At 37.6% G+C, this 22,221-nt stretch overlaps 2 protein-coding genes across 4 annotated transcripts in view; both read left to right on the forward strand.

Moving 5' to 3' along the window:
- Nucleotides 1–2,042, forward strand: part of mbtps1 (membrane-bound transcription factor peptidase, site 1) — a 31,621-nt gene extending 29,579 nt beyond the window's left edge. Inside the window, exons 21-23 of one of the 2 annotated variants that reach the window (XM_038305554.1) lie at nt 465–591; nt 870–1,000; nt 1,838–2,042. In XM_038305554.1, coding sequence (XP_038161482.1) covers nt 465–591; nt 870–1,000; nt 1,838–2,040 — 461 coding nt within the window. In that variant the 3' untranslated portion in view covers nt 2,041–2,042. The remainder of the gene's footprint in view (nt 1–464; nt 592–869; nt 1,001–1,837) is intronic. The other variant, XM_038305556.1, reaches the window with a different exon arrangement.
- A 7,133-nt stretch (nt 2,043–9,175) lies between these two features.
- On the forward strand, nt 9,176–20,772 carry slc38a8a (solute carrier family 38 member 8a). 2 transcript variants are annotated; one of them, XM_038305467.1, is made up of 10 exons: nt 9,176–9,437; nt 10,780–10,978; nt 12,121–12,277; nt 14,028–14,132; nt 16,141–16,198; nt 18,148–18,262; nt 18,354–18,501; nt 19,093–19,295; nt 19,480–19,531; nt 20,317–20,772. In XM_038305467.1, the coding sequence occupies exons 1-10, from the start codon at nt 9,240–9,242 to the stop codon at nt 20,417–20,419; spliced, it is 1,338 nt and encodes a 445-aa protein (XP_038161395.1). In that variant the 5' UTR covers nt 9,176–9,239; the 3' UTR covers nt 20,420–20,772. The 2 variants fall into 2 exon arrangements, with proteins under 2 accessions (XP_038161395.1, XP_038161396.1); XM_038305468.1 differs by having other exon boundaries at nt 19,506–19,531; nt 20,317–20,432.
- Nucleotides 20,773–22,221: the final 1,449 nt, after the last annotated feature.

A 22,221-nucleotide genomic window follows, 5' to 3' on the forward strand; every position in this document is an offset into this window, starting at 1 on the left:
TCTTTTTTTGCAGAGTTGTAATTTTCTAGTACATGCAATGTAATCATATTTGAATAATTCAAAATGGTGTGCTTGGATAGGTAAAGTTTCTGATTAACATTTGTTTTGTTGCCATTTTTCATACCTCAAGTTTATGGTTTGATATTCAAACCTGAAAGAAACTGGTTAGACCTGCATGTTTAGTTGATGAGGATTTTATTGTTGTTTAGCTTTTGCTTTTTGCAGTCTGCTTGGAATTAACTGTATGGAAAAAAATAAAATAAAAATGTAGTCTTAAGAAGGCCATAAACGCTTTTGTTTTTCTTGACCTAACTGCAGAATTCCTGATACTCTGCTTATATTTATGAAACTTTTTCCTAGCCTTATTTTGCTCATTGTTTACAGGTTAGTCTGTCAGGAAAAGCACATATTTTATCTCTGTCTACTTTTATTTACTATCATTAAAAATACCTGGAATTTTGTAGGGAACCACCTGTATCGCTATTCCAAGGTACTGGAGGCTCACCTGGGAGACCCGAAACCACGTCCCCTGCCAGCGTGCCCCCATCTGTCCTGGGCAAAACCACAGCCACTCAATGAGACGGCCCCCAGGTAACACCAACATTGATTTAGTTTAAGTTTAAAAAATTTAAGCAAGTTACGGATGAACTATTGCTTATTTTCTGCTCCTTGATGAATTTATCCAAGCTGCATACTTAAAATAGGAAGGTTTCTTATTTAAATAGCATAATTATCCTGTGAAGCTGCAGGTTTGCATAAAGTCCTCTAAAATGTGTTCTTTCAACCGAGTTATTGAACTGAAAGTAGTGGCAAAATTAGCTTTAAAACTCACTTTCTGCTTCGGCCTCCATGTTTCTCCTCTGCCTCAGTAACTTGTGGAAACACCAGAAGCTGCTCTCTGTGGATCTGGACAAAGTGGCTCTCCCTAATATGAAGTCCTACCGGCCCCAGGTTCGACCCCTGTCGCCTGGGGAGAGCGGGGCCTGGGACATACCTGGAGGTAACAGAGCTCTGCTAGTTTGTACTTTCAGTTTCTTGATGTGAAAGTTTAACTGAAGGATTCTCTAAAGTGAAAAGGAATGAAATTCATTTTTACTGTTCAGTCTTTATCCCGACATTTTTAAATGTCCTATATGGTCATTAACATATGCTTTTCATATCCTTTACCTGTTTTCCAAGCATTTATGAGTGTTTCTTTGCAGTTATTTGACATAAAGAGGTTGTGAAAAAACCTGAATTAATATGTGCTATTTGATTGAGTGCTGCTTTAGACAGCCATAAAAATAAAAATCTAATGTAAAGTAAGATGATGTTGATGCTACCAAATTGTGCTGCAGGAGCAGCTTAGGTTTATTACGAGAGGACCTCTGATCTGACGAGCAAAAGCTTTAGAAGACAGCTCTCTGTTAGAGGGTTGTTTTTAGTCAAACTGCACAGAATGAATAACAGAACTGTGCCATAAATTTACAGAAATTGAGCCAAATGTTGCTTACCTTCGACTGTAAATTTCAAAATCATCTAGGGATGACAGCACACTTTATTTTAAAAGGTCCAATGAAATGCTGAAAGCTGCATGGAGCATTGCATGCCTCAATCTGCAAATAAATTTGGTACATGCCAAATGTACCAATACCTATAGTTTTAGAACCTTTAGTACTTGTTAGTACTATGTACTATGTTAGTGCTTGTTTGCCTTCAAAATGAACTAAAATAAATGCTTGAAACACTTATTTATTATAATAAATCAATTAATTTCATAATATAATTGTTGATATCCTAATCTGAGATGATTAGTAATAAGCCCCTATGTGACATTTGCTCTTCCTCTCTTCATTAGGGATAATGCCGGGTCGCTACAACCAGGAAGTGGGTCAAACCATCCCTGTGTTCGCCTTCCTGGGAGCAATGGTCGTTCTGTCCTTTTTCGTGGTCCAGCTCACTAAAGCCAAGAGTAAACCCAAGCGCAGGAAACCCCGGATCAAACGGCCCACATACCTCCAGCAGCAGACGGCGACAGCGGGGAAAACCCCCACTGTGTAAATGGATAAGTCAGTGGAGTTGAACTGTGTGGGCAGACTCTTGGACTGCTCTTTAAAGCTCGCTGGAGATGAACTGATGCCTGGGGTCTTCTAAAAAAATTTTCTTTTTTTGTGTGCCTCCTGTCAGTTTGAAGCTGTCGTTGGTGTTTGTGTGTATCTATGGATCAATGAACAGTATTAGACAGAACCCTGGTCTGGACTCCAGAAGTCCAGTTACAGCCCAAGTACAGATTGTGTCAAACATTTTCCCTCCTCTTCTTTGACCAAATGGGTTCTTTCTAACTAAGGTATCCCACTTTTATATTTATTGAAGTTGTTCTTACCCTAAAACAGATGTTTAACGGTTACCTGTAACAGTTAACAAACCAACAGGATAAGGAGGGTAATATTCTACCCCAATCTGTTTTCTAAGTCCTGCCCATATCTGTTGACCATCGCTGTTGTTTTTATACTTTATACAGTCCATGCATCTGGTCAGGCCTTCTGTTAAAATCCTCTTTTTTTATTTTGGTCTCCAGTAGCTTTGAAAGTCCTGTTCAGATAACTCATCAATAAAAAAGCATTACAAAAGGCTTTGTGCTTTTTTTTTATTGTTCAGCTCATGAGGAAAAGTTAAGGCAGGAAGGGCAGCATCTGTACCCAAAAGCCTTTTCCCTGCATCTTTAAGATGCTCCTCTGGTCTTAAAATGTCTGATCGGAATAAATAAATCATTACCAGCCCTCTGCAGAACTAGATAAAACGACTGAGGAGAAACTTAAGACACTAATTTATATTTATTCTTTAAAGAGCCTTGAGATGATGCGCTGTATAAATAAATTGAATTATTTCCACTATGTTACAGCAGAGATAAATCTAAAGCATTCTGGACAGATTTTCTATTTATCTAAGGGGCACACCTGGACATTCCAGTCAATAATAGCCCCATTTACACTAGCCTCTGAAAACCGATCCATGCAGAGTTTGGACTGAGCTTGGATCAGTTAACCATGCCGAGGTCGGTTCTTTACGACCGTTTACACATCAATCTAACATGGTTCCTTGCCTCCTAGTGATGATTTACGGTACTACTGCTCTCTAGTAGGTAAACTTTAGAGATTGTTTTGTTCCGTCCAACATCGCCTGGATAGTGTGCCCTCTGTCCAAATAAGAACCTCAGTCTTGGCGTCATCCCAGGTTGCACCACGCTCTTTTGAAGCCGTTTTAAAAATTGTAGAGTTGAGAAGATTTATAAATAGGAGATGACACGGTCATCATGCGCTCCTTGTTATCTGAGAACCGGGCCGCAACTGAACCACACCGCGAATATTAATAGGACAATTCTTAAATGTTGCAAGTTAAACAGATATAAAGCTATATCAGTGTGAGCGTCTTAATAAATCCAGGAATTAAGCAGTACTCATCTGCTCTGGTCTGGTCTGTTTTTTTTTATTAAAGTGCCACCAAAGTATACACAGCCCCAATTGGTACCTTTGTTTACCTACATGGCCAATAAGATATTTCAATCTGAAAAACTCACACGAAGAGAAAGACAATTAGAAGAAATGTATTGATACAATTACTCTGTCTTTGGCGCTCAGACCTCTGCAAGAAACATAGCGCTTAATTTTGATAGATATGCATGAACAGGAGCAAAAATAGGGCTGTTTCCCCCCAGGCCTGAAACTGGTGGTGGAGTAGAGATAGATGAAGTTGGTCAGTCTGTAGACTGCTGGTTAGCGAGACGGTCTGCTGAGCTTTATGGGGAGATCCAGTGGACTGCGTGAGCTGATTCTAGAGCTTCACTCAGGGACCTGGAAGATGGAAGCCCAGCTTGGATAACACAGGTTGAGAGAACCTGTCAATGATCTGCAAGCATAGATCGACAGTGGAGAGGAAAAACTCCCTGTTGGGAAGAAACCTCTGGCAGAACCAGGCTCAACATGTGTAGTAGAACACTTTAGGTTTGATATTTTTAATATTTGGTAAGGACCAGATGTTTGTTTTTTTAAACCCTAATACAGAAAATCCTAAAATTCATGGAGGCTGATTTATTTTCAGGATGACTGTAGATTAAAATAAAAATTGTGATTAGATTCAGAGTCCAACTATTAACTGATTTCAGTTTGCATCTAAACCTTAACGAATAAAAGAAGCTATTAATCACCAAAAAAGGGCAAAGGGGAAAAAGGTCATTTAGGTTCAGCGAGGGTCTATGATGCACTGGTGACGTATCTAATTCCTATCAGGGTCAAAGTGATTTGCTGAGGAATTGCTGTCATAGTTACCTCTTACTGGATATTAACACATTCCTCACTATTCATGTCTTAAGGAAGTAATAAAAAAAAAATCCAGCAGTTCTTCAGAATGAAAGACTTCAGAATGAAAGAGTTTACTATGTTTTCAAAGTGAAATTCCTTTTCACTTTGTCAGTGGAACACATTTTCTGGACTCTGCCGAGGAGAAATAGTTACATTTATTTCCTAGAAGTAATTTCAGATTGATCAGATGAATCCACTGCAGTCTTGAGGTTGGAATTGATCATATGCTAGATTCAGTGATGCAGGTTGATTTCATCAGAGGTGATGTGCGTGGGTGTGCTCCCGGCTCTCAGCTTCGGCTCTTTATCCCAGTCTAATCACCAGATCGGCCTGTGAATCTGTCACCTGTCTTCTTGGATGGCGGCCTCGCTCCGATGCTAATCTTTGAACCTTGGGAAACTGGGAAAGGACCTCGGAAACGGCTAGGTGCATTAACAAGATTTGGGAAAGCTATTCACATGAGAGGAGGTCACATGAACCCTTTTCCTGCAACATTCCCAGATTTAGGTGATTTTCAGTTTGGCCAGGCAGGTCACCTGGAAGAAACATGGTGAAATGTTTAACATTCTCCACGTGGCTTTCCTGTATTGTCTGCATCTTACACTCCATCAGCATACCTCCACGTTCCTTAGAATTTAATATGATTTTGGTTGAATAAGATCTGAAAAGCTTTGCAAACCGAATAAAAAATTTAAAAATGCTCAAATGAATGAATGCTGCGTCACATTAAAGTTTAATTTAATACAGTGGGAATAACAGTCTAAAACTGTTATGAAACAGATCCTTACAAAACGTGTTCCACCTTTAAGGTGACATATGATGTGCATTATTCAACTGTCAGACATTCTTTTGAGGACAAAAATATAAAACTAAAAATAAACTACCGGTAACAGTCTGGTTGTGTACTTATCCATGTCCTTAAATGAATACTTTGTTAAATAATCTTCTGCATCTACATCATGTGCCTTTGGTGTGTTTGCCAATGGAAACTATTTATTTGATTAAACCAAGATAGTTCAGCTAGTTTCAGGATTTTCCTGAACTTTTTCTGATTTGCATCCTTATCTAAAACCATTGCTTACATAAATGTTGGAATAGAATCAAACTCTATTTATTGTAAAGACAAAGAATACAAAATAAATCAAAATAAAAATCCTGTTTTCAAGACCGGATCTGACTAGATAGAATCAGAAAAATATTAATTTCCAAGTATTATTTTACACATATGAAGACTTTTTTGTTTGGTATCAAGTTTACATAAATAGATTTGGGGAATATATAATTTGGAATAAAAAAAAAAACATACATTTTTGTAGGGCTGTTATGTGAACAGTGACGAATGGTGGGAAATAAGAAGAAATAGTTAACATACACACATGTACTCAGATGTTTGTGGATTTTTTGTTTGTTTTTTTTCTCTCCAAAAGGAAAAGTTTCATTGGGGGACCAGGCCTTGGTAATTAGGCTAGTAGCAGACTAGAAGAAGAGTAAAGCAATGAAAGCAGAATTGTGCTCTACGATATCTCTTCTTTAGAAATAGAAGGGTTGTGTTTAAAGCTAATTAAAGATCATATTTCTCTACCTTAAAGACTTTCCATTCTGTAGTTAGAGTGGCTTTGATTCTTCTGAGCTATCTCTGTGCCTCTATAGGCTTAGGCTACTGGAGGACATTGTGAGCACTTTTCCTCATTCTGCTTTATTTTACTTCTGCTCTCCAATTCTGCATTAAAAATTTGTTCACCAAATCTTATCTTTGCTTGCTGTTATTTCACTTTTATTTTACTGTTTATATAATGGAAGCCACTTTGGATTGTCCTTGTATCTCGGGAAATTACAATATTGAAAAATGGTCCAATATTGAAGTCACCTGGTGCCACTCTAACCAGCTGATACACCGGGGATGTTTTTAAAGGTCTCTCACTTTAGTTCTGTAGGCTACAGAAACATGGAGGAGACTGCTGACTTGACAGTTGTCCAAAAGACAACCACTGATTATGTGCAGGAGGAGGGCAAAAACAAAAGATCAGTGCTAAAGAGGCACATTAATAGAGAGGTGAAGGGAGGAAAACAATGTGGTAGCAAAACTAATACAAGCAATAGGATAACTGCACCCTGGAGATCACGGTATCCCTGTTTTTAATTGGGCAGCAGACTCGACTGACCTTAATCCCATAGAAAATCTGTTGGGGATTGTGAAGAGGAAGATGTGATATGCCAGACCTAACAATCCAAAAGAGCTGAAGGCCAATTTCAGTGCAATCTGGGCTATCATAAAACCATTATGAAGGACATTCACAGCCTCGTTCTGCTGGAGGTTTTTTTTTTTCTATCAAAAGGGAGTTTTTTCTTTCCACTGTTGAATGCATTTGGTCGATGTAAAGGTTTGCTGCAAATTCAACAAAATAAGGCAGGCAAATGTCTACAGTCCCTGCATTATCAACTAGGGGCAGTGGAACCTGCAAAATCAGTGGCTAATTAGTTAATGTTGTTATCTGGGTTTCTTTCAATTAAAAACTTATAACCATCTGACTGACTTGTCTCTGTAAAAGGCCTTGAGGTGATACTGTATGCAGAAATATATGCATAATACATTTTTAAATCATTACAATGAACCCATGCACGCATCAAAATAAAGAACTAACAAAATCTATTAAAGAACATGTACTATGGATGAAATTATAAGCTAGAACTATATTATATTTAGAATTTTTTTTAACTTTATTGATCTCACACTGGAGAAATTTACTTCTCCATCTTCAGCCCTCCCCTTGAGGAGCAGTGGGCCTGCCACTGTGTGGTGCCTGGGGAGAAATCATGGGTTAGGGGTTTTGCTTAGGAACCTAGAGTGCAGGCTAAGGGAATCGAACTGGATACTTGCAACCTTCTCAGAGCACAAGCGCACTGCTCTAATCACTAGGCTAACACTCCCCCATATAATATAGAAGTAATACAAATATTATGTCATTGTCACACTTTAAATGGCCATTCCAGACCAGTAGGTCAGAACTGACTTCCTTTGAAGAGTTAATTATTAATTAGTTCATTATGCCATTATGCCCTTCCTTGTTCTCCCTTGGGTATGTCTAGCCTTTACTCAACTCCAGAGTCACTTGGGAGGAAAAACGCAGATTTGCAGTATTTTTTAAATAATTAAAATCTAAATTTGTTGGGAATATGTGGCTGTTTAGGAAATAATTGAAATATATTTCTAAGTTTCATCTAAGCTCCAAATCCGGCCATAGAAATTGATATATGATTGGCCGAATTGAGGTGTACAAGCTGAGGTATAACTAACTGGCCTGCATGAGGATTTTTTTTTTTTATAGAAATTTTCTAACTTTTGGGACAGTATGTCTGATAAAGAGTACATTTATATACACGTTTAAGCCAGAATGATTTGACATTTAAATATGACTTCCCTACGACTTTAAAGAAATAAAAGGGATTTCTTCCAACAAATATTTCATTCCTAAAATGTTGTTATGTTTTAATTTTAGGGATTCATCAAGCCTCATTCTGACCATCCCCTGCTAAACTTTCTGAGGGTGACCCTGTACTTTAACATGACTCATCACAGTTTAATATAAAGGTATGCAACGAATGTCAACTTTCCGGACAGCCCTTAAACGCAGCGTCTTGCCATCAGACTAGGGGTGTGCAAAATAATCGTTATCATGATGCATCGTGATTCTAATTTTCGTGATCTACTGCATCGATTCTTGATGCCAAGAATCGATTATTAATTTTAAAAAATGAATAAATAAAATTGCATGAATGGTTGGCGAACATCAGCCAAAAACAAGTGTAATACAACTTCCAGTCCAGTAGATGTCGCTGCAAATGTGTTGACGCACGCTGCCTTGTGTCACAAGCATTTCCGGCCGTGGGATACTGTGCCGAGTCATTCAAAAACAAAACATGGAGGAGAAAATATTGCAATGCATCGCAATAATTCAAGTATCGTGATGCATCGTGATAGAATCGCATCGTGGCCTGTGAATCGTGATTTGAATCGAATCGTGACTTCTTTGGCAATACCCACCCCTACATCAGACCGACCCTGTGTGTATCTATTGACCCTATATGGCAGGCCATTTGACATTTATTAGCTTGACTGATGTCAAGCTAATAAATATCAAATGGCCTGCCATAAAATCTGACTGATGTCAGATGTCTCAAATGCATTTCTTCCTAGCGAAAATGAACATCTCAGCTATCTAAAATAACATTCCTCTTATCTAAAATATACATTTTAGATATCTGAAATAGTAATTTTGACTAGCAGTAACTCTATTATGCAGGTCTAAAATTGAATTCATCCTATAGTCAGAATTCATTTTAGATAGGAAGAATGTTATTTTAGATATGTGGAAGTAAAAGCCCAATACACATGTATGGGAAATGTGACGTCATTGTAGGCCTACTAGTAAGAATTACATTTCAGATATCTGAAATATATATTTTAGATGGGAAAAGTGTTATTTTAGATATCTGAAATGCTAATTTTGACTAGGGAGAAATGCATTTGCAGACATCTTAAATATATATTCATTCAAGCTAATAAATGTCAAAAGGGCCTATTCAAATTTGTAAAGATTTCTAGGTATTTGATTGTTCTTACTAGTACAATTATATTTTTGGCAGCCTGAAATCAAATTTTTGCTAGCAAAAATATATTTTAGGATATCTATATGTACATTTCTGACTACCTGATAATCTTATTTTAGAGATCAACAAATGGAACAATGAAAAGGACTGCGCTTCTGATAAATGTCAAAACGGCCTGCCATACGAACGCACCATCCAAGCGCACCAAGCTCAGCCCCCCCCTACCCCCCACCCCGGCCGGTCAGACCCGCTGTCAGTCACCAAAACACGCTTCAAATCTTCTGCCGCCCGAGCATGGAAGAGTTGGCAAGGGAGAGTATCAGTCTGTTGGCTTCAGCCTCTTCCAAGCAGCCTCCGGATGTGGGGCCCCGGCTCGGCTCCATGGGGGCCGTCTTTATCATGCTGAAATCTGCTTTGGGCGCCGGGTTACTGAACTTTCCCTGGGCGTTTGACAGAGCAGGGGGCGTCCATAGCGCGGTCACTGTGGAGCTGGTGAGAACCTCTCGTTTAAAAATACTTAAAAAAAAAAAAAAAAAAAAGGATAATAATAATAATAAAAAACACATCAGATCTGATTGTTAAACTTCAGAGACAATTCAATTTTTTTTGTCAGTCACATAACATTTAGAGATTAAAGTGCAGATTAGGGTTGAAAACCTAAAATGTGCTTGAACAGTTTATCTCTATTAGGGATTAAATTAATACTGCTCTCATCTTATGTTAATGCTTTAAATATTTTACATGACAGTAGATTTTTTGCAGTTTCATAAGGCTATGTGACAAGTAGATTATTTGTACTCAGCATTTTAAATCCTGCATAGGTTGCCCATTCAACAGTTGGCATTCATTGATCTAATGTTTTCAAAAATGTTTTTATTTATTTATTCTGGGACCAGGAAGTCAGACAATTGACCAAAGTTGTTGGCTAATTGTTTGTCTTCTTTGTTTCAGCAGACAAAGCACTGGATAATCTCCCATTGAAGTGTTCTTTAAAGCAGGTTTTAATCGTTATTATTATTGTAAGCAGTGTTTTTAAGCTATTTTGTCATGCACAACTTATTTTATCTCCCAACAGATTAGGATAGTTAGGAAACCTGTTGGAGTGACTCAAGCCTTAAAAAAAAAAATCTATGTTGAGTATTGGAATATCGGACTTTAACAACAGCTGATTTCAAAACAGGTGTGACTCTGTTAGAAATCAATGAAATTGATCAGGAATACTGCAAGCAGTTTTCCTTACAGTGGAAGAAGCACAAACAAGATACTGAATGGTTACCAAAGTGTCCCTGTTTTGACCTCTTTGAGATGAACTGAGGTGATTTCAGAAACATCCGTCCTCTCTTTGTAGTGAACCTACAAAGGGTTCAATTATATAAGTTCTGTGATCCGTTATCAGCAACAAGTTTCAAAACGGCGTAATGAAAGGGGACCCATGGAGGAATCTTAAGCTAAGTTGCTTAAAGAAACATTTGCAAAATGCATCTGATCTCTTCAGAAAAAACTCCAACCTGATGGTGTTGATAGACCTAAAGATGATGTACCAGAGATGGGCTTTTGGATTAAGGACAGAAGAGGCCTGGTATTGGCTGTTCATTTTCATCCTCCACGAGCTGCTTAAATGCTCCTGCCAAATGAGGCTAGCATTACCTCAAACCAACCTTCACCTACCACCAGACCAATCATGTTTAATAATGTTGCAGGCATTGCACACCTTATTAAGAAATTCTCCTTATTAAAATAATTGTGGTTGTGACTTTTGTATTCTGCTTTCAAGTGAAAAAAATAATGCCTCAAAAATAATTCATGCCATTTCTGCGTCTCTGTATGCCCTCAGATCTCTCTCGTGTTCTTGATCAGTGGTCTGATCATTCTGGGCTATTCTTCATCCATCAGTGGCCAGCTCACCTATCAGGCTGTGGTGAAGGAGCTGTGTGGTAATGCCATTGGTCAGCTGTGTGAGATCTGCTTTGTCCTCAGCCTTTTTATGATCTCTGTGGCCTTCCTGATCATAGTGAATGATCAGCTAGAAAAGTGTGAGTCACTTCTAATAAACACTTTATGAGTAATTTTGCATTCTAACCTTTTGTGGTACCGTCACCCAGCATTTGTTTCACTAGAAGTAGGAAAACGTGGAGAAAAAAATATTCTTACTCTTTGTGGAGAATTATTGGCATTGTTAGACAAAAAGGAACTACATTTTCAAATTAAAAAACAAACCACAGGGAAAATATAGGTTTTTATTAGACTCTTCTGCTCCAGCTATTGCTCAGGACCATTTAAAGTTGTATGCTGCCTTTTATATGTTATATTACATGTAATTTAGCTGGAATGTTTTACATTACCTTAAATGTTTTTTGAAAATATTCTTCTTTTCTTAAAAAAGAAATATCATTGCTCCTTGTTGAATTAAAGAAAAACAACTCTTGTCTCCCAGTGCTGTTATATTTAAACTTTTCTCCTTTTAATAATGGAAAGGGTCCTATAAGCTCTTTCCCTCTGAGTGAAGGCTTCTCAGCATTGCTCTTTGACTTCCCCTCGTGGATGTCAGGAAAATTCAACAATCTAATGACATGTATTTCATCATAGCTTTTTTTTGGGCCAATCTTATCTATAATTTTGATATAAATATGTCAATATCAGTGATTTTAATGGCCAATATAGGCTTTTTTAGTGTGTTTCACTACTATCTTCTAATAATATTTAGTAAGTCAAAGCTCTGCATGTATTAAAAAAATATGTCATAAAAGTTAAATAAATATTTTGTCTTATTACACAAATTAATTGCACACAGTGAAATTTAGCCTTTATCCTTCAAGCCAACCAGATATCTATCCATCTTCTACCTGTTTGTCCACTAGGGTCACTGGGGGCTGGTGCCCATGTCCAGCATCCTATGACAGGAAGCTAAAGTACCCAAAAGGAACCCACACATGCATGGATGAGAACATGCAAACTCCATGTAGAGAGCCTAGGTCTATCTTATATCTATCGTATATCTTATGCCTAAAGTTACCCAGGCACAATGAATAATAGCATTAGAGAAATTTCAAATTAAGATGAGAAAATGTATACTTTGTCTCAAACTATCAAGGCTAATGTTTTTTTTCGTGTAATGGAGAAGATGAACACATGCCTCTGAAATGTTTATTTCTATGTTCTTGTTTCTGTCCTTTAGTGTGCGACACTCTATATGAGTTGGTGACCACTACGCCCAAATCTGAGATGCCCTATCACTTTTATACTGACCACCAATTTGCCCTGGTTCTGCTCTGCGTCTTTCTCATCACGCCTCTTTCCATCTCCAAGGCAATAAGCATCCAGAAATACACAAGGTTGTGTAATTAACACATCTTATTTTATAATAACTATCTTCTTTTGTAAAGAATAAATGTCTTTTGTAAAACAGAAACCAAAGCTCTTCACTGACTGGTTAACATTTAGTATTTACAGACATCAGCACAACTAATCTTTCTTTTATTTATTTATATATATATGTGTATATATATATATGTGTATATATATATATATGTGTATATATATAGATATATATATATATATATATATATATATATACACTATATTGCCAAAAGTATTTGCTCACCTGCCTTGACTCACATATGAGCTTAAGTGACATCCCGTTCCTAATCCATAGGGTTCAATATGACGTCGGTCCACCCTTTGCAGCTAGAACAGCTTCAACTCTTCTGGGAAGGCTGTCCACAAGGTTTAGGAGTGTGTTTATGGGAATTTTTGACCATTCTTCCAGAAGCGCATTTGTGAGGTCGCACACTGATGTTGGACGAGAAGGCCTGGCTCTCAGTCTCCGCTCTAATTCATCCCAAAGGTGTTCTATCGGGTTGAGGTCAGGACTCTGTGCAGGCCAGTCAAGTTCATCCACACCAGACTCTGTCATCCATGTCTTTATGGACCTTGCTTTGTGCACTGGTGCACAGTCATGTTGGAAGAGGAAGGGGCCAGCTCCAAACTGTTCCCACAAAGTTGGGAGCATGGAATTGTCCAAAATGTCTTGGTATGCTGAAGCATTCAGAGTTCCTTTCACTGGAACTAAGGGGCCAAGCCCAGCTCCTGAAAAACAACCCCACACCATAATCCCCCCTCCACCAAACTTTACACTTGGCACAATGCAGTCAGACAAGTACCGTTCTCCTGGCAACCGCCAAACCCAGACCCGTCCATCAGATTGCCAGATGGAGAAGCGCGATTCGTCACTCCAGAGAACGCGTCTCCACTGCTCTAGAGTCCAGTGGCGGCGTGCTTTACACCACCGCATCCGACGCTTTGCATTGCACTTGGTGATGTATGGCTTGGATGCAGCTGCTCGACCATGGAAACCCATTCCATGAAGCTCTCTGCGCACTGTTCTTGAGCTAATCTGAAGGCCACATGAAGTTTGGAGGTCTGTAGTGATTGACTCTGCAGAAAGTTGGCGACCTCTTCGCACTATGCGCGTCAGCATCCGCTGACCCCGCTCCGTCAGTTTACGTGGCCTACCACTTCGTGGCTGAGTTGCTGTCGTTCCCAAACACTTCCATTTTCTTATAATACAGCTGACAGTTGACTGTGGAATATTTAGGAGCGAGGAAATTTCACGACTGGATTTGTTGCACAGGTGGCATCCTATCACAGTTCCACGCTGGAATTCACTGAGCTCCTGAGAGCGACCCATTCTTTCACAAATGTTTGTAAAAACAGTCTGCATGCCTAGGTGCTTGAATTTATACACCTGTGGCCATGGAAGTGATTGGAACACCTGATTCCAATAATTTGGATGGGTGAGCAAATACTTTTGGCAATATAGTGTATATATATATATATATATATATATATATATATATATATATATATGTGTATATATATATATATATATATATATATGTATATATATATATATATATATATATATATATATATATATATATATATATATATATATATATATATATATATATATATATATATATATATATATATATATATATATATATATATATATATATATATATATATATATATATGCTGAGTGCTGGCTGTCTAGAACTGTTTATCTGTATCCCATCATAGTGTTCTGGGGACTCTGGCTGCAACCTACCTGACTGTAGCCATAATCATCAAGTACTACACCATGCCCAATATTCCTGATCACCAAACTCCTCTCTACTCAAGCGGGTATGTGAAACATTTCTCTTTGAGTTAGATTTTTTATTTTTTCCTTTTTACTTCAGAAAACTCTGGTAATGATAAATAGAACAATATGGTTTCTTCAAACTCTTTGGATCTATAACCCATTACATTGAGCTGGAATTTGATCATGAGATATCCCTAAATGCGATGCAGGTTAGATTCCGTTAGAAGTTTCCATTGTCATAGATTCAGTTTGTGTTAATACAGGCGTATCCAAAGTCTGGCCCGGGGGCCAAATGTAGCACATGTTCCGATTTTATACTGGCCCACAGTCTCTGATTAAATAAATTATTATCTACAGAAGACCCATACCAAAAAGTATATAATTTGCCAGCAGAGGGAAGCAGACCCATCAATTTTCTTCTGAAATTGCAAATACAAACAAGATGAAAGTTAACAACGAAGGACGCCATTTCAAAGAAAAGTGGAAATTGGATTATTTTTGCACTGAAATTTTTAATAATTGTATTTGCCTAATGTGCCAGGAGACTGTGGCAGACTTTAAATTGTTCAATATTAAGAGACACTACCAGACAAAACATGAAAAGGTAATTAGGAAGCATCTTGAGAAGAGCCTGTGGTCCTAAATCTGATTCGTATCTGATCTTTTTCAAATGCGACCTCTGTCAGAACGGCCAGGATGCATTTGACCTGACCTGAGCTTCAGTAATACTAAACAAAGGTCCCTATTCTGCGTCTAGCAATGCAGAAGCAGGGAGAAAAACAACCATGGCAGACGATAGTTTGGAGAGCAGTCTGTTTTTTCATCTTCTTGAAAAGATTGCTTTTCTTCTGTAAATACAGATTACGCTCGCTACTTGTGATGTCATTGCGTCCTCTACTGCACCATGCGGGACACCAAATACAAGTTGCATATATTTGGTAATATGAACAACCACACAAAAGAATCTGATTTAATAAAAAAAATCTGAATTAAGCATTAATGCCTGTTGTTTGAAGGTGGTCTATGTCTTTGTAAATAATTATTTTAGGATTAGGTGTGATTTGGACAGATAAACCCCACTAAATGGGGTGGTGCACTAGCATCCTTTATTGAAAAGTCACCACTGCATATGATTATATAATATTGACCGAAGTACAATATTCCACCTGATACCCTTGGTGAAATTGAGTAGCTAACAGCTTAGCCTCTTTTAACTCAGTTAGCCAAATTAAACTAAACTACTTTTAACTTTGTGTCAACAACAGTTTGTTTTCTACAAGTAGAATAATTGCAGTTTTCTTTTTTTAAACTCTTAATCCATCCTCCCATCCATCTCATTTTGGGAAATTCTCACCTGTTTTTCATACCCAAATGGTCATAAAAGTTATGTGTGATACATTATTTGAAAGCTAACACATGGTTTATGAATATATGCATGAAATTGGGTGAGTCAAACACAGCCAAAGATGCATCACCTCAAACATGACTTTTTTTATTTATTCTCAAAAATAATAGGCGAGCCGGTGGGTTTTGAGAGGCTAAAATCTCTACGAAAGTCATTTTTAAGATGTGCTATTTGTCCTCCCCTCAGATCTTAATAAAAAGGATAAAAATAAGCGGAGACTTTTTTGTCACCTTGTTAAATGGCAGAGCTCAGTCTTAGAATGCAGTACTTTAATTTAAGACTGAGAATTATTGTTTTCTACTTTTGGGCTACTTTTGATCACCAATGAAACATAAAATAATAGCAAATATGGATAATAATAATTTGAGACTCCAAAAGAGATCTGATTCTAAAAAAACATGTTCAATACAGTTTGTCTGAGCGGTGTTGCAATATGATGACATCATAAGAAAGGGCAGGGCCCCAAGCAGATCTAATACCTGAACAGGGTTTCCCTCCTTGACCCGATAATCTTGCATCCTAATCTTGGACAAGTACAAGGTGACGGATGGCTGTATTAGATAAGCATTGCTAAATGTTTTTTGGAGCAGTTTTTATACTGTAGAAATTGCCAGATAAAAAATGAATAATTTTTGTGTGCACAGAACCAGCTCCTGGGCATCTATGTTCAGCGTGATTCCAACGATTTGCTTTGGTTTTCAGGTAAGGACAACCATTTGTTTTACTTATAAACCATTTAAGATGGTTTCAGTACACCAGCACCATGGCATGGCTTTGGATTACTCACAGTGCAGCAATGTGTTCTGCAATTCAGTGAACATAAATATGATCATATGACTGACTAACCAGCAACTTGAGCTTTCTCTCATCTCTATTAACCTATAGAATGTAATCTGTTTTATCTGAAGCAATCAAAGGGTGAGATTTTAAAACCAGAAATCAATCAGGACAATTCTTTCTAATATCATGTGAAGCTTTAAAACAAACAAACAAACAAACAAAAAAGCAAGCAAAATTTTTCATTTCATATTTAAAATAATAGAAATTACACATTTTGTAATTTATAATTTTTTAAACGAAGGATCAAACACAGCAGTTTGCTTTCAGACAAAACTCCTGCACATCACTGTCATGTAGGACTACTGTGCTGATTCTGGGTTTGGTTAAATAAAAACAGCCTTTTTTTTCTCCTTTTTATTTGGCAAGTTGAAATATAACACAAACATTTTGATTTCATTTCAGAAAAGGACTTGGACCGTTGAGCAACAGCCAGTCGATTTTCCCCTTAGCCCCTGATGTAGATATTCCTGTTGCTTCTGTTCCTATACAAGACTTTTCCTTCCACTCAACTTTCCATTAGTATAATTGGATTCAGCAGTATGGACAGCCAGCTTCTGTAACAAATGACTGTTTGTGATTCACTAATGTTGCCAGTTACTGTATATAGGGACAACTTTCAACTTTACAGCTATTTGATTGAAAAAGGTCTTGCTGAGTTCAAATGTTCTGAAAAGAATGTAATTGCAGGTTTTTATTGGCTCTAAACAGTGTTTGCCGAAACACTTGCTTTAATCTTTTTACACCAAATAGGTATTTGATATACAAACTTATTCAGAAGTATGATAAGGAAATCTGACTTTTTAAAATCATAGTTGCCTTTATAGTTGAGAACTTTGCTGTAAATTGATTTGGAAGTTAGGGCTTTATCAGAAGAGTGTCTCTATGCAGTGTAAGGTTAGCAGGTTGACCCTCTCTGCCAACTTTGTAAATGCTTGATATCACAGTGTGAGCTTGGAGCTCATTCTGTCAGTGTGAACATGGACTGATTTGTGTGCAACTGCCCAACTTGCCCTTGTCACCCCTGACAGCTGCTGTCGGTGGGATTTAATAAAGGCAAAGGAAAGTGCAACTGGATTGATACAATTCTCCTCACACCATCACTCCCTCAGGGTAAATGATTGTGGTGCAGAGGCTTGAAAAGAGAGCTGATGAGGACCTGATTGAAGGGGAACGGTACAAAGGGGAGATTTAAAGCCTCTGATGACAGCTGGGACAGGAGTAGGAATCCTAGAATCTGAAGCTTTCACTATAAAACATTGTTCAAATCAGCTTTTATTTAACTCTCCACTTAATACTGAAATAAAAACAGCAAAACAGTTTTAAACGTTGCACTCTAAGTGCTATCCAGGGGGATACAAAGCTGTGTTCCAGGTAGTTGACATAAAACAGGGTCCTATCGTTATGATAATGAACTTAATAACTTAGTAATACTTTAAAATAATTTATTATCTTGTATTATTCCGCTATGCATGATGGTTGAGTTTAAAAACGTAGATTGTATATCTTAAAATACATGGCAGGTGTGACTTATCATTCGATGGGATTTAATAGGAGCGTTTCAGATGATCTGACACCATATTAAATCAGAGGTCTTCTATTATAGGCTGGAGATTAATTTAAAATGCTTCATCATAAATTTATACCACAGTTTGTATAAGAGCTAATTAAACTTTATTTCTAACTCAAAGAATGGGTCTGTTGAATGAAGGCATGAACAGGCAATTTATCTGTTCTATAAAAGTTGATTTTTGACATGTTGAAGTTTTTCCATTTAGTTAACATGAGGGGACTTTGTTGTATTTTTCTTGCAGTGCCATGAGGCCTCCATTGCTATCTATAGCAGCATGGAGAACCAGCGGCTCTCTCACTGGGCTCTCATCTCTGTCATCACAATGGTCATTTGCCTCCTTATTTACTCACTCACAGGTCAGACCACCTTCTGATTCATCAGTGTGAACTAATTTTTTTTTTATGCCGCAGTGAAATAAGCAGTGTCTTTCTTCGCTCTCTGCTTTAGGGGCTTATGGATACCTGACATTTGGAAAAGCTGTGGATCCGGATATCTTAATGTCGTACTCCACCCATGACAAACTCATGCTTGTTGCCAGGCTTTTGTTTGGGGTCTCCATCATCACCATCTATCCTATCATCGTGCTGCTGGGCAGGTCAGCCATACTGCTTTAAAACCAAGTCCAGTTTAGTTTTACTGTTATCTTAACGCTGTTAGCAGCTGGAAACACATATGGACAGCAGGGCGATGAGACACTATTAATTTAAGAGGGAAATTCTAAGTGGCAGTGGAGCAGTAGAGAACATGACCCATGTTTGAAGATCACTCCTCTGTGTGGTTATCCAAGGATCAACTTCTCACAAATGTTGGACTATGTTTCCAACATTTGTAAGCAGAAGAAATAATGGCTTCAGTTTCTGTTCTTAGCTGACAAAAGGGGTGCATGTGGCGCCTCAAAGTTTGACGTGTATGTAGGAATGATATTCTGTATACAATGGTTGTAACCAATAGCTGTTTAAGCACCTGTTTGCTATTATTTAATAATTTCCTCTAGTCTTCAACAAGTCATTTTATTTCTATGACTGCTGTTTACTGTAAAATTTCACCTTTATTCTCTGGTGCCATTCTCTAAATCAGAGAGAGATTGTTTTCCAGTCCATTAGCAGCTCCTGTTGGCCTGTTCTCCTCTCTGCTGTACCTGTGTGTTGTTGGATTGTTTGACTCTATCGCATTTCAAACACGTCAGATCAGTGATTCAGGACCCCCTGCTGAGTTGGTGGCGGAGACGGGGTGGGGGGCTGCTGGCGAAGTTTGAAAATCGCAGTCGGTACGTTCTGACGGTCCTGTGGATAACAACAACGCTGCTCATCGCTGTGTTTGTACCAGACATCAGTAAAGTTATCAGCGTCATTGGAGGGATCAGTGCATTTTTCATCTTCATATTCCCAGGTAGAGAGCGCAACATTCAAGCATGTTCATTAACATTCTGTATGCAATCAGCTGGTTTTCCTATAGAAAAACATTACCAATCGGGATGATTTGATTGAATTTTCCCTCTAAAGTTGTTAATTGGTGAAAATAAGTGCGACAGAATTGAATCTGTTAAAGTGTGAGTTTTTTTTTTTTTCTAAAGGACTCTGCTTGATTTTTGCTATGCAGTCTGAGCCAGTATCCTGCAAGACCAGGTGAGGACAAGCTCCATTTAAATGTTAATGAATTTAACTGATGCAAATGAATCTAATTTCCTCTTTTCTGTGAGCAGCTGTTTTTTTTTTTTCTATACACTGATAAGTCAACATAATTCGATTAGATATGTCCAAACCCACAAAACACCTGAATGAATAGCTTGAGCAGAGCTAAAACTAGTAAATAAAAGAGCCTGCACATATCTGGTATAGAAAGACAACCAATGACTTTAACATCTATTGCCCAGAGTGTGAAATAATCAAATCAAATAATAGGTTTATCCTGTGCAGTTTTTTTAGGCTTTCTGTTTTGTGTTTTGGGTCAATTTCTACAAACGTCAATATTTCCATTTCATGATCTCTAAATTTACGTACCTGTAAATTGACGTCATTGTATATCCCCTAGAAAAAGAACAACTCTGAAAAAGGTGCAATTGCCAGATTCTTGGAACATATACATTACTTGGATATACATTAATCTGCAGGGAAATTAAATCAAATCTTATAAAACAAACCAACTCTAGGACAATTTTTGAAAACTTGCTATCATTAAACACAAGGATAAATGTCACTACGTTTTTTCAGTATTTAATTTTTTTAATGCAGACATATATAAATGTCAGGAATCAAGCCGCTCTTAAGAGCATGCAAAGGCAAAAAACATGAAACAGAATGGAAAAAAAAAATTAAGAAGATAAGAGAAGGAAAATGAGAAAAACATTGTAATACTCAGAATTTTTTTTTTCTGCTGATTTTCTGTTATTTTGATTTGTTTGTTTCTCCAGCATCGCCCTCACGATTTGGGGAATTGTGACTCTGATCTGTGGAGCCTTCATCTTTGGTCAGAGCATCACGATCGCTGTCATGGAGCTTCTTGGAAAGATCTGACCTCCCTCTGACTCCTCAGGGTTCCTTCTGTGAAGTTTGAACTGTTTCACACCTCTTCTATTCAGTTATGGCTATAAGGATATACAACAAAAGCTGAACACTGAAAAATACAAAGACTTTCACAGCTAACAGTTGGAGGCTTTCTTTACATTGTGATACAGCCTGTGAAACGAATGGCTGTTGAGGTTTGATTTATTTTCTATATGAAATTATTAATTGAAGCTACACTGTGTTCACAAATATTTCTTTGCTGTGTCCATGGTTGCGTAAATGTTCAATCGTTTTCCATGTTATCTCACTGACGTGGTTTTGCACTGGTTTTATTCGTTTTATTAAAAAAGTTTCAAGCCTTAGTATCACCAATTAAGCCTTCCTTTGCCAGTATCAATTCCTGGTTGAAGTCTGTCCTGGTAATTCTCATACTCTATTTTTCTACTATTTTATTTTTTTTATCAGAAAGAGGAAAGGAGTTCCTTGGACAATAAAGGAATTTTAGTCATCCCCACTGATGCATCATTAACCTTTTTTTTGATTGTTTCTAAACCCAAAGTGAATTAAAGGTTTATTGACCTAAGTTCTTAGGGTTGATGCTTTAGAAGCAACACTTTTCACCTCATGCAAACAAGTCCTAATTACGTGATGCAGGTGTGTTGGACTTTGGAAACATTTTAAAGTTGCACTGGCCCTGAAGAACTAGAGCTTGGCACCTGTAAAGATACTTTCTTCCTGTTAAAATTTAGTTTTTCCTCTCCATTGTCACTAAAAGCATGCTTGGTGTGAGGGTTGCCTTTGAGTCAATGAGTCGACGCAATCAACTGGTTTCCCTAAGATGAAAACTTTTAATCAATTTGACTGTATGATCTGATTGAATTGTTTCTGTAAAGTGCCTTGAGACGACATTTTTTTGTTAATTGGCGCTATATAAGTAAACTAAAATTAATTAATTTAATTGAATCCAATGAGCAGGCTGGATCATCCCAAACAGCTTAAAATGTGGAACTTCTGATTGGCTGGCTCTGGAAGCGTTTCGGATAATTAATAATAATAATAATAATACATTTTATTTGAAAGCGCCTTATCACAACACCCAAGGACACTGTACAGGCAGATAAAAACATTAAAAACAGGAAGCTAAAAAGTACAAGCATAAAGATGCCACAGAAAACAAAACAGCAGGAAGTAAAATAAAACCAAAGGAAGAAAAGGAAGAAAACAATATTGGAGTGATGCGTAAGAACTAGATAGGATAAGACTGTCTGAACAGGAAAGTTTTGAGTCTGGATTTGAAAAGAGGGAAGGAGTCCAGAGTACGGAGATCCGGAGGGAGGGAGTTCCAGAGGTGGGGAGCAGAGCGACTAAATACCCGGTTCCCCATTGTGACAAGACGGGCCGAGGGAACGGAGAGCTGGAAGGTGTGGGAGTGAATGTCTTAAATTCAGGATCTGTAATTTTCTTTATGTATAAAATATCTTTTGAAGCTGCCATGTCCTGGATGACTAGAAGCTTTGCCAGCTTTCTGATTGTGAAAACAAAGGCAGTTCTTATTTATTTCTCATTCAAAAAGACTCCCAACAGTACAATTTCCATCTTTATTGTTTTATTGAATTGTTTCACTCTACATCATCTAGAATTTCGACAAGATATTCTTTGAAGACCAAACATCATACTTGCATCCCTGCAATAAGTCTCTACACTTGAAGAGAAAGCAGTTTTACTGAAACATACATTAAGAATTAATATTTCATCAAACATTGCCATAAAAGTGATAATTCATTCTGGTATGTCATCTTTCATATCATATA

The sequence above is a fragment of the Cyprinodon tularosa genome, unplaced genomic scaffold (genome assembly GCF_016077235.1).
Source record: "Cyprinodon tularosa strain WSP-4 unplaced genomic scaffold, ASM1607723v1 ctg56, whole genome shotgun sequence".
In the NCBI taxonomy this organism is placed as follows: Eukaryota; Metazoa; Chordata; class Actinopteri; order Cyprinodontiformes; family Cyprinodontidae; genus Cyprinodon; species Cyprinodon tularosa.